The 11634-nt window shown below is 59.2% G+C and overlaps 1 protein-coding gene across 10 annotated transcripts in view; it reads left to right on the forward strand.

Annotated features, from left to right (window-relative positions):
* Positions 1-4693, forward strand: part of OGDH (oxoglutarate dehydrogenase) — a 61805-nt gene extending 57112 nt beyond the window's left edge. For all 10 annotated transcript variants that reach the window (XM_070059886.2, XM_070059888.2, XM_051853065.3 and 7 more), the window contains 5 exons: positions 223-351; positions 1017-1089; positions 3203-3366; positions 3470-3624; positions 3721-4693. In XM_070059886.2, coding sequence (XP_069915987.1) covers positions 223-351; positions 1017-1089; positions 3203-3366; positions 3470-3624; positions 3721-3841 — 642 coding nt within the window. In that variant the 3' untranslated portion in view covers positions 3842-4693. The remainder of the gene's footprint in view (positions 1-222; positions 352-1016; positions 1090-3202; positions 3367-3469; positions 3625-3720) is intronic.
* Positions 4694-11634: the final 6941 nt, after the last annotated feature.

Here is an 11634-nt window from a genome sequence, read left to right on the forward strand (position 1 = left end):
AAAAGAACGGGTGGTCCGTTTCTAAGGAGGATTGGGGTTGGCTTTAGGGAGAACCGGTGTCTCCTAAAATAGCATGTTTTGTGCTGGGTGGAAGTTCACAGCAGTGGGAGGGATCCAGGGGGAAGCAGAGGGCAGGGCCCTGGGAGTGGCGCCCCTCGCTCCCAGACGCCCGCGTGAGGGGCTCAGCGCTCCTGCCCAGCCCCTGGCCGCTGCTCCCCACAGGACCTGCAGCAAGCCAACTTCGACATCAGCCAGCTGTACGACTGCAACTGGGTCGTCGTCAACTGCTCCACGCCCGGCAACTTCTTCCACGTTCTGCGGCGCCAGATCCTGCTGCCCTTTCGCAAGCCGGTCAGTGCGGGCCTGGCCTGGCCTGGCCTGAGGATGACCTGTGACCCAGGGCGCTGACCCTGCGGCGCCGGCACGGGGCCAGGCTTTTCCCAGGGCCTCTAGCTTGGGGCTGGCCAGTTGTTGCCTGGAAGGGGTGCATGGACAGGATGGAGTCAGAGCTGGGTCCCTCTTGGCGTTGCTCCCAGGGAAGGGCAGGCTGTGAGGTCCAGCCCAGCAGGGCGAGGGTGGTCATGGGAGCAGCTGGTGGGGGGGCGGGGGGCTGAGTACTGGAAGACAGAAACCCGCAGGGGCCCAGGGCTTGCAAGGAGCTGCGTGTTGGAGAGTAGGTAGGCGCCGGGTCGGGGGACGAGCAGAAGGAGGGGAGTGTATTCCCAGCAGCCAGCCCGTGAGCCGGCGGGGCAGGGCGGTCCTGGGGTTGGACCTTGTCACGCCCTCTGGCAGGCCGACGGTGTGTTTGCTGTGACTGCCAGAGGCTCGGGCTCTTCCTGGGTGCGGGGTGGGGCCAGGGCCTCAGCAGCTGGGAGCTGGGTGTCTCTGCCCCCGCTGAGGGAGGCTCCGCCCAGCACTGGGCGTTGTCTGCTGGGACCCAGGGTCCAGCTTGGGTGGCCTTGGCTTCCGACCAGCTTCTGGGGCTTGTAGAGCATCGTGGGCCTGTTGTCTTCCAGCTGATCATCTTCACGCCCAAGTCCCTGCTGCGCCACCCTGAGGCCAGGACCAGCTTTGACGAGATGCTTCCAGGTGGGTGGGTGGGGTTGGGGGTTCCCTGCTGCTGCTCTGTGGGGCTCGCAGGACTTCACGTTTGACTTTTCCTGGCCGTGGGCAGAGGCTGCTGGCTCTCGCCTGTGAGTGCCCCCAGGACTGCGTAGAGGCTCTTGAGAGCCGGCGGCTCCTGTGACTCCTCCCCCGCACCCCGGCTCCTGCAAGGAGCGCTGGCTGTGCCGGTGCGGAGTGAGGCCCGGGCCTGAGGCCTCTGGGTGGCTGTGGGGAACAGGTGCTGGCAGCCGTGGCCACTTGAACGTGCCCAGGTGCTCCTGGGGCCAAGGCACTCACCCCCTCCCGGCTGCCAGGCCTCCTCAGGGCCGTGCGCGGACGAGCACGTCTCCGCAGCCCCGCCTTCCGCCCCGTGTTGGTGTGTGGCAGCGGTGGAATCTCGCTAGAGCGTTTGCCAGTTCTATTTTCGCGCCGAAGAGCTGCCAGGCCCCGCCAGCAGCGCTGCGCCCTGCTGCATCCCTGCCGCGGCGCGTCCGACACTCACACTCGCGCTTCCCGCTGTGCTGCTGTTAGCAGCCGTCCTGCTGGGCGTGAGGCAGTGGCTCCTCGTGGTTTTGATTCTCATCTCTGAAAACCTGACGTTGGGCGTGTTTTGTGCGCTTAGTGGCCTTTAAAGAAACATCTCCACCAGCTTTGCCCACTTTTTTTTTTTTCTTCCCCTGACAGTCAGAGTTAGAGAGAGAAACAGAGAGAAAGGTCTTCCTTCCGTTGGTTCACCCCCAAAATGGCTGCTATGGCCGGCACTGTACCAATCCGAAGCCAGGAGCCAGGAGCCAGGTGCTTCCTCCTGGTCTCCCGTGTGGGTGCAGGGCCCAAGCACTTGGGCCATCCTCCACTGCACTCCCGGGCCACAGCAGAGGGCTGGACTGGAAGAGGGGCAACCGGGACAGAATCTGGTGCCCCAACCGAGACTAGAACCCGGTGTGCTGGCGCCACAGGCAGAGGATTAGCCTAGTGAGCCGCGGCTCCGGCCAGCTTTGCCCACTTTTAAGTCCAAGTGTCTTTGTGTTGCTGAGCCTGAGTTCTCTGTGTATCCCCGCTGTTGTTCCTCACCAGAGACGTGCTTCCCTTCCATGAGTTGCCTTTTCATTCTGTTGACAATGTCTGGTTTACAGAACTTCTAGATTTTCATGAAATGCAAACGGTCTGTTTTCTTCTGTTGCCTCTGTCTTTGGGTCATATCCAAGAAATCATTGCCAAGTCCATTTTTATAATATTTTCCCATCTTTCTCCCAAGAGATTTGGAGGCCTAACTCTTAGATTTAGCTCTTTGATCCTCTTTAAGTGAATTTTCCATACATGCCTTCACGTAAAGTCGGCTTCGTTCTGTCGCACAAGGGTCCCAGTTTTCCTAGTACTGTTTGTCAGAACGACCGTCGCCTCCCCCAGCAGACGGAATCCTGCTGGTCGATCATTTGAGTGTGTATGCAGGGGTTACCCGTGGGCACCGTCTGTACTGGTACCACACACACTGCCAGGCACAGTCCCAGTCTCGCTCGTGGGTGGCAGGGACTCAACTGTTTGAGCCGTTGTTTGCCGCCTCCAAGGAACTGCGTGGGCAGGAAGCTGGAAGCACTCTGAGGGGGGCCTGGTGTCTAAATCAGCGTCTGAATCACCAGGCCAAATGCCCGCCCCATGTCCGTGACCTCAGAGCAGAGCTGTCAGCCTCCAACCACGGAGTCTGACGGTTCCTGTGGGCTTCACAGATGGCTTTTCTCATGTTGACATTTGAAAATTTTCATCATGGCACTGAGTTTGAATGTGATTTCCTCACTCAACCTTGTTCCCCTCGGCACCTGGTCTGTCCTCTGACCTCTGTTGAAAGTTCTTAGATTTGTAGACGCGTGAGGCGTAGGCGTGCAGGAGACGGGTGTCCTGATGGCTCGGTTGTCCCTGAATGCCCGCATCAGGCTCTGTGGAAGAATCAGCCCTCGCACAATGCAACACGCTTCTCAAGTGCTCAGTGTGCACCAGAGGCTGCGCGGGGCGGCCTCCGTCCCACGCGATCCTCCGCTCACAGCCAGCACCGCTGGGTGGGCCTGGAGAAGGAACCAGCCCGGCCCCGGGGATTCTCTTGTAGGGACCCACTTCCAGAGGGTGATCCCGGAGAGCGGCCCTGCAGCTCAGGCCCCCGCCGGTGTCAAGAGGCTCCTCTTCTGCACGGGCAAAGTGTACTACGACCTCACCCGCGAGCGCGCCGCCAGGGGCATGGCCGAGCAGGTGGCCATCACGAGGATTGAGCAGGTGAGAGGCGGCGTCTGTTCCGCGAGACAGCCCCTCAGGGCAGCCCTGCCTGCGCCCCGCGGCGCCCTCTTCACCACCACCACCCCCCACCCTCCCCCCGCAGCTGTCGCCGTTCCCCTTCGACCTTCTGCTGAAGGAGGTGCAGAAGTACCCGAACGCCGAGCTGGCCTGGTGCCAGGAGGAGCACAAGAACCAGGGCTACTACGACTACGTGAAGCCCAGGCTCCGCACCACCATCGACCGCGCCAAGCCCGTCTGGTGAGGCCCCGCCCCGCCGGGGGACGGGACAGGACGGGACGGGCCGGGCCTGGCCTGCCGCGGCCATCACCCTCACGGCCCGTCTGTCTGACCCAGGTACGCGGGCCGGGACCCAGCGGCCGCTCCGGCCACCGGCAACAAGAAGACGCACCTGACGGAGCTGCAGCGCCTGCTGGACACCGCCTTCGACCTGGACGCCTTCAAGAACTTCTCGTAAACGCTCCGGGGTGCGCCGCTGCCCCCCACGCCCACGCTGCCCTCGCTTCTCAACTGAAGGATAGTGCCTGAGCGCCGCCCACTCTGCCCCCGCTGTGCCCTCGTAGGAATTAGGCCCTTGTCCCCGAGTGCCGGCTGCCCGCCGGCTCCCGGGCTGTCCTGACTCCTGTCAGGCCGAGCAGCTTTCTGGGAGGAGGGGGCAGCAGGAGAGAAGGATGCCCCTCCCCCCAGCTCCGGCTACACCCCTCCCCCAGCACCCCCCCTAGGGCAGAGGAGAGCCCCTGTGTGGCCTCCCGGAGCGGCTGTCCTCGTCACCCAGCGAGGCGTGGGCTCCTGCGCTGGGACAGGGGCTTTGTCTTCCCACAGCCAAGCCTCAGGATCCAGAGGGCCTGGGCTGGCAGGGCTTCCGGGAGGCCCCGGCTGTGGGCTGAACCGTGGATGCTCGCGGTGGCTCGAGCCCCACAGTGTCCATCCCAGGCTTCCCCGTGAGTCCAGGGCCCCACATGGGGCCGTGTCCCACTCACCCTCTTGGGGCCGGGCAGCACCCTTGGTGCCCACAACCGGGCGCTGGCCGCTCCGTCTCCGTCCCAGTCCCTTGGACCTGCTCCCTGCCACACCCCGCTCCCTGCTGTTTCCCATGATCCCAGTGGAGACTAAATGAGTCCTTTCTTTGCTGTGCCAAAGCAGGTCAGGAGCAGGAGGGGGTGAGGGCTGCAGCCGAGGGCCAGCCGCCTTCGTCCTCACTTCGACCTTCACAGGGACAGATCTGATTATTTATTTTGGTTAAAAAAAAAAGAACAAAAACAACTTTGCATTGCATCGGCTTGACCCATAAACTAAGTTATCCACAGGCTGTCTGAGTCATTCTGTGCACTCCGCCTTCTTCCCGGGGGCCAGTCCCCTTCTCGGACATAGCAGCCGAGGCCACCAGCGGCCCCCTTGCACGCTGGGGCAGTGTGGCCCAGGCCCTGACGGGCACCGGTGCTGTCCTCGTGAGCGTGGTGCGGCGGCCTGGCTGCAGGGCTGGCTTTAGGTGCAGCCTGGTTCTGACCATTCCAGGCCCTGTGTCCTCCTCTCTGGTCAGGAGTCCACGATCTAACCCATAATGACCCAGGCGTCGGCCTCCTGGTGGGGCAGGTGCCTGGGAGTGGGTCCCCAGGCCCGGCCCCCCTTGCCCAGCAGTGCCCACCTGAGCCATGCCCGCAATGTCTGGATCTCGGGTTTACCCCGCTGCTGCCTCCTGACCCCAGCCGATGCTGGCAGGAGCAGGTGCTCGGGACACAGGTCCCCGTGCCTGATGCAGTGGGGATCCAAGCCGCACGCGAGCTCCCTGGGGCTGGAGAGTCCTGACTGTGTGTGCAGGAGGAAGCTCTCGGACCATTCCCCACTGGAGCCTCCATCTGGGCAGGGGTCTGGCCTTTCCTGTTTCACCCCAGCCCCAGAGTCCTGTTGGAGGGTGGCCACGACAGGACATTCTGGCACGGGGCAGCCGGCAGCACTTCCGGGTCAGGTGAGGTCACCGGCCCTGAGCCCTTCCTGTGGGGCCGTGACCTCGGGGTGGGCCTGGCTCCTCGGAAAGCTGTTGAAATGAGTGGGGGCTCTAGCCGTGCTCCAAGCATGGATCTGGCCCTGAGCCCCCTACAAGACTGACGTGCACTGGCCAGGGGCCTGCTGCTGCGATGCCACGGACTGGCCTGCTGGTGGCGCCCTCCTCACCTGCGTTTGCTGCAGGCCAGGGCCCACGTGTGTGCGGCGTGGGGCCAGGGAAGGGAACGTGCACAGTGGGCAGGGATGGCCCAGGGCAGCGGCATCAGTGAGGGAGGCGTGGGTCTGGTTCTCTGTACAAGCCTGTGCTCAGGGCTTGAGCGCACGGACCCCAGGAGCTCCTGGCTGCACCTCTCCAGGTGGGCCAGGGGACGTCCTGTGCCACTCTGGATGCGAAAGGGCCCACGCGCCCCAGCCGCACGCGAGACTGGATGGTGAGATGGACTCTGCCTGTGGCCACACAGCTGCTGACAGCTGTGAGCCCAGGTGGGCAACGGCTCCCTGGGCTGCCTGGGAGGTGCTGTCCCTGTTGGCTGCTTAGTCCAGGTGGCTGTGGCGGTGAGCTCGGGTCAGGATGGGATTCAGCTAGGACTGGCATGAGGAGAGACCGTAGAAAGTGCCCCTGTTTTGGCGTCTGTGAGCCCGCAGGCGGAGACCCCCGCTTGTCCATCTGCAGTGTCCACACTGCACAGCTAGCCAGCCTGATCCTCCCCTAACCAGACTGGGTCAGGGCCTGATGCCAGCTCTGCCTCCCCCAGCCCACTCCAGGATTTGGGTTCAGTACTCACTGGTGACAGAGTTCACTGGGGGCATTCAGGGGTAGTGACACCTCAGGGAAGCCAGGTAAGGGTTGCCCGTGGGCACGGCAGTTTGGAGGCCACGCCCACACGGTGAGCAGGCCTAGGCCAGGTGTCTAGGGCTATTGGGTAAGGGGAGGAGTTTTCCTTTGGATCCTGGAAACAGCTCACAGGAATCCTGCTTGGCTGAGGAATGGAGAGGAGGAGCATAGGGTGGCTCCCAGAGACCTAGGCCCGGCGCTGCCCGGGCAGGTGTGCAGGCCCCAGCTGGAGGTGGCCTGGCCCAGAGCCCTTTGATTGCAACAGCAGCGAGAGGCCTCCAAAAGGCATCTGTGGGGGTGGGGCTAACGGGCAGGCCCTGAGGCTGGAGTGACTGGCAGGGTCCAGGGAAAATAAGTAAGTCCTTTAAAAAAATGACAGCCGGCGCCGCAGCTCACTAGGCTAATCCTCTACCTGCGGCGCCGGCACACCGGGTTCTAGTCCCGGTCGGGGTGTCGGATTCTGTCCTGGTTGCCCCTCTTCCAGGCCAGCTCTCTGCTGTGGCCCGGGAAGGCAGTGGAGGATGGCCCAAGTGCTTGGGGTCTGCACCCCATGGGAGACCAGGAGGAAGCACCTGGCTCCTGGCTTCGGATCAGCACAGTGTGCCGGCTGTAGCGGCCATTTGGGGAGTGAACCAATGGAAGCAAGACCTTTCTGTCTGTCTCTGTCTAACTCTGCCTGTCCAAAAAAAAAATGACATTTCTGGGGATACTCACATACCAGAACCTGTGTCCGTTGATAAAATCATGATTTTTTTTTCATTAGCCTGTTAACACTGACTCTCAAACTTGGATTCCTCAAACAAACCCCAGTTTCTCATAGTATATAATTCTGCATTGTAGAGTTCTTTCCTTATATGTATTCCTGCTTTTGACTGGCACTGTCATCAGTCATGGCTGTCTGCCGCGTGCGGGGTGACAGCCCTCGTCCCTGTGCGTTGGGAACACGCCAGTGCTCTTGCCCAGCTGCTTGGAGACCTACAGTTGCTGTCAGTTTGGCTGGGCTGCCCTCCTGCGGCTGGGAACATCACTCTGTCCTGTGGTACCCTGGGCCCCATCAACCCAGCTCCCCTCTCCCCGTCCCGCTCTTCCAGGCCCTGGTAACCATGGTGCCCTCTCTGCTCCTAGGAGACCAAGGCTGCGGCGTCCTCGTGTGTGTGTGTGAGCATGCGGCATATTGTGCCTGATTTCATGTAACACGGTGTGCTCCACTTCCATTCGTGTGGCTGCCGGTGACAGACTTGCATTCCTTTTCATGACACTGTGGCTATAGACACATTTATCCTCTCATCTGTTGCTGGACACAGGTTGATGCCGTGTCGCGCCCACTGTGCATCCAGCTGTAACGAATCTGAGTACCGTTAGAGCGCGAGTCTTTTGGCGGTGTACCCAGTCCTGGAACTGCTGCACCAGATGGTAGATCTAGTTCTAGTTTTTTGAGGAAACCCCACACTGTTCTCCATAATGGTTATATGAATCTACAGTCCCAAAATTTTGTGTAAGGGTTCTCCCTTCTCTGTATCCTTGCCAGCATGTGTTATACTACTCCTTTTTATTTATTTATTTATTTATTTGAAAGGCAGAGTGACAGGACAAGCTTCCACTAGCTAGCTCACTCCCCAGATGGCTGCAACCGCCAAGACTGGGCCAGGCTGAACCAGGAGCCAGGAGCTCCGTCCAGGTCTCCGAGGTGGGTGGCAGGGACCCAAGTACTTGAGCCACCACCTGCTGCCTCCCAGAAATCCGGGACTCAAATCCAGGCAGTCTGACAGGGATGTGGGCGTCGGCGGCCCTGCACCAAACAGCTTGGAAGAGCTTAATACTGTATCTGGTGGTGCTCCAGGTACTACACATGCATAGCTTACCACAGTCTGCTGCTATTTCATTTTACCAAGTGATGTGTAGGAACCTTGGCTCCCTTTGCATCCTGTTACCCTGCTCCATTTTGTGGGGGTCGTCCCAGAGCGTGGGAAAGTCCCAAAGCAGATGTGGGCTCCCCAGCTCCACCCAAATATACAAATCAACTGCCCAGGGGCCGGCGCTGTGGCGTAGTGGTTAAAGCCGCCGCCTGCAGTGCCTGCATCCCATATAGGCACTGGTTCGAGACCCAGGCTGCTCCACTTCCGATCCAGCTCTCTGCTGTGGCCTGGGAAAGCAGTGGAAGATGGCCCAAGCCATTGGGCCCCTGCACCCACGTGGGAGACCCAGAAGAAGCTCCTGGCTCCTTGGTTCGGATCGGCTCAGCTCTGGCCATTGAGGTCAATTGGGGAATGAACCAGCAGATGGAAGACTGACTCTCTCTGCCTCTCCTTCCTCCTCCTCTGTCTGTGTAACTCTGACTTTCAAGTAAAATAAATAAATCTTTAAAAAAAAAAATCAACTGCCCAGAAAAACCTGTTCGATCATGGGAGAACAGCACCCTAACTGCCAAGCTACGGCAGTCTCCATTGCTTTCTGCAACACACTTACTGGACAGTTTCCATAAATTTTTCTAGATACATTTAGAGCCAGGTCAGATGTGGTGTAACTTTTCTTCAGCCACCAAACATCCTGTGAAGGACTGGAGGGAGAGAGAGGGCTGTTGCATTTAGCTGCACGTTTTGCTTTCTGTGTTACTGTGTCCCTGGTGCTGTAGGAGACCTGTTATCATCATTGCCCTCCTAGAATGACCCGGGGCCGCCCCCAGATTAGCAGCTTCCGGAGGACTGTCAACAGCCAGGACAGTGCGAGGGAGACTCCCTCCAGGCTTCTGTGGGAAGTGCGTCCTCTGCCAGGCTGTGCGGTGGCCGCTGAGAGGAGCTCCAGTGACCCAGTGGGGTTAGACACCAGGACCCCGGCTCTTCCGGAAACTCCGCCCCTGCAGAATAAGAAGAAAAACTCAGTTGCGTGCAGGATCAGATGGAGTTCCAGCCATGAGTACAGGCATACACACCGCCTTCCTTAAAAATAAATAAATAAATAAATAGTTTATTTACTTGCTTGAAAGGCAAAGTGACAGATTTTTTTTCCCCACCCCAAATGGCCACAACAGCCAGGGCTGGGCCAGGCTGAAGCCAGGAGCCCGGAACTCCATCCGTGTCTCCCACGTGGGTGCAGGGGCCAAGCACTTGGGCCACCCTCCACTGCCTTCCCAGGCGCGTTAGCAAGGAGCTGGTTTGAAAGCTGCAAGAACTGGCTCAACCTGCTGCCCCGCCACGCTGGCCCCTTTGCCCTACTTGCTAATGGGTGCCACCCTGCAGTCACTCATCTAATAAGGGAACTACAGCCCTCTTGCCCGTAGCTGGCTGTTTTGAAACTCTCTGGAGAGTAAAAATAACCTCCACTTGTAATATTCCACGAGGGAGCGCTCCCTGAAGACCCTTGGCAGAGCGTGGCGTAAGGACAAGCCCTGCCTTTGTCCAGGATACCTTCCCGGCCCTTCTGTCAACTGTCTCTGCACCTGCGCCGTTTCTCTGCATATAAGTGTTCAGACGCAGGCGCTGTGCCTCCGAGGGGCAGGTTTTCCACCTTGTTGGCCAGGCGTCCTTTGGAGGTATGAAGGTAGGGTTTCCTGTCCGGGCTGCGGGCCAGGTAAGGCCAGGAAGCCACGTGTCTGGCCCCGCCACGGCGACCACACGCAGACTCAGCTCAGCACGCGCACAGCAGGCTGCTGTTTAGCCTGAGGATTTCGCCCGGCCCACGAATGATGCTCTAAACGTGCAGATGGCCCCGGCCAGAGAGAAGTTCCCCAGCCCTGAATGGAAGGGATAGTCTGCAGGCTGATGTCCCAAAGCGGGGAGGCAGACTACTGCAAACTGAAAAATGAAGAACCTTGGTGCCGGTGCAGCGGAAAAGCCGCTGCCTGCAGTGCTGGCATTCCACACGAGCGCTGGTTCGAGTCCTGGCTGCTCCACTTCGGATCCAGCTCCCGCTAACGTGCCTGGGAAAGCAGTGGACGATGGCCCAGGTTCTTGGGCTTCTGCACCCAAGTGGGAGACCCGGATGGAGCTCCTGGATCCTGGCTTTGGCCTGGCCCAGCCTGGGCTGCTGCAGGCATTTGGGGAGTGAACCAGTAGATGGAAGATTCTCTCTCTCTCTCTCTCTCTCTCTCTCTCTCTCTCTCTCTCTCTTTCAAATGAATAAAAACAAGCAATTTATTTTGAGAAAGGCTTCTTTAGCTCAGAGTTGGAGGTTCAAGTCCAAGATCAGGCAGGAGAGGAAGCAGAGGAAACGTTCAGCCAACCCTGGGGTGAGAGCTGCCTTCTGAGGGCCTGACCCCAGTGACCCAAGGACCTCCCACCAGGCCCAGCCCCCAAATGCCATGATTGTATTAACTTCCGCTGTCTTAATTCCAGTAACCTACGACTACGCGTTCCGAGTCCTGTGTGAGACTGGGAGTGGAACCCCACGGAAACACGGGCTGCTCCCTGGCGCCCCGAGGCCCGTGTCCTTCTCCCACACAGCACGTGGTCATTCCTCCCCCATAGTTCCAAAGTCTTAACTCAGTCCAACAGGAGTGCACAAGTCCAAAGTCAACACTCAAGGCAAACTCCTGAGGCCGTGAGCCTGTGACAATGCAAGCTAGAATGCGGGGACACTCAGGGTGTCCAGTCCCAAACCAGAAAGGGTTGAATGGATAATTCCAGAGGACTCTTTGTACCAAAGCAAGGCCAGCAGGGCAAACAGTATCTCTTAAAATCTGTATTTACATCTATTTTTTTTTTTTTTTGACAGGCAGAGTGGACAGTGTGAGAGAGAGACAGAGAGAAAGGTCTTCCTTTGCCGTTGGTTCACCCTCCAATGGCCGCCGCGGCCGGCACACCGCGCTGATTCGAAGCCAGGAGCCAGGTGCTTCTCCTGGTCTCCCATGGGGTGCAGGGCCCAAGCACTTGGGCCATCCTCCACTGCCTTCCCGGGCCACAGCAGAGAGCTGGCCTGGAAGAGGGGCAACTGGGACAGAATCTGGCGCCCCGACCGGGACTAGAACCCCGTGTGCTGGCGCCGCAAGGCGGAGGATTAGCCTAGTGAGCTGCGGCACCGGCCTATATCTATCTATATATGTATTTCTAACTACATATGATATATATTTTAAGATTTATTTATTGGGGGGGCAGGCACTGTGGTACAGTAGGTTAATTCTGTGCCTACAGTGCCGGCATTCCATATGGGCACCAGTTCAAGTCCCAGCTGCTCCACTTCCGATCCAGCTCCCTGCTGTGGCCTGGGAAAGCAGTAGAAGATGGCCCAAGTGCTTGGGCCTCTGCACCTGCATGGGAGACCAGGGGAAGCTCCTGGCTCCTGGCTTCAGATTGGCGCAGCTCTGGCTGTTGCAGTCATTTGGGGAGTGAACCAGCGGATGGAAGATATTCTCTCTCTCTCTTTTAAATAAATAGGATAAATCTTTTTAAAAAATTTCAAATGAATTAGGGCTTGCG

This window comes from Oryctolagus cuniculus, chromosome 16 (assembly GCF_051225735.1).
Source record: "Oryctolagus cuniculus isolate XC-2025 breed Fujian yellow rabbit chromosome 16, ASM5122573v1, whole genome shotgun sequence".
Lineage (NCBI taxonomy): Eukaryota > Metazoa > Chordata > Mammalia > Lagomorpha > Leporidae > Oryctolagus > Oryctolagus cuniculus.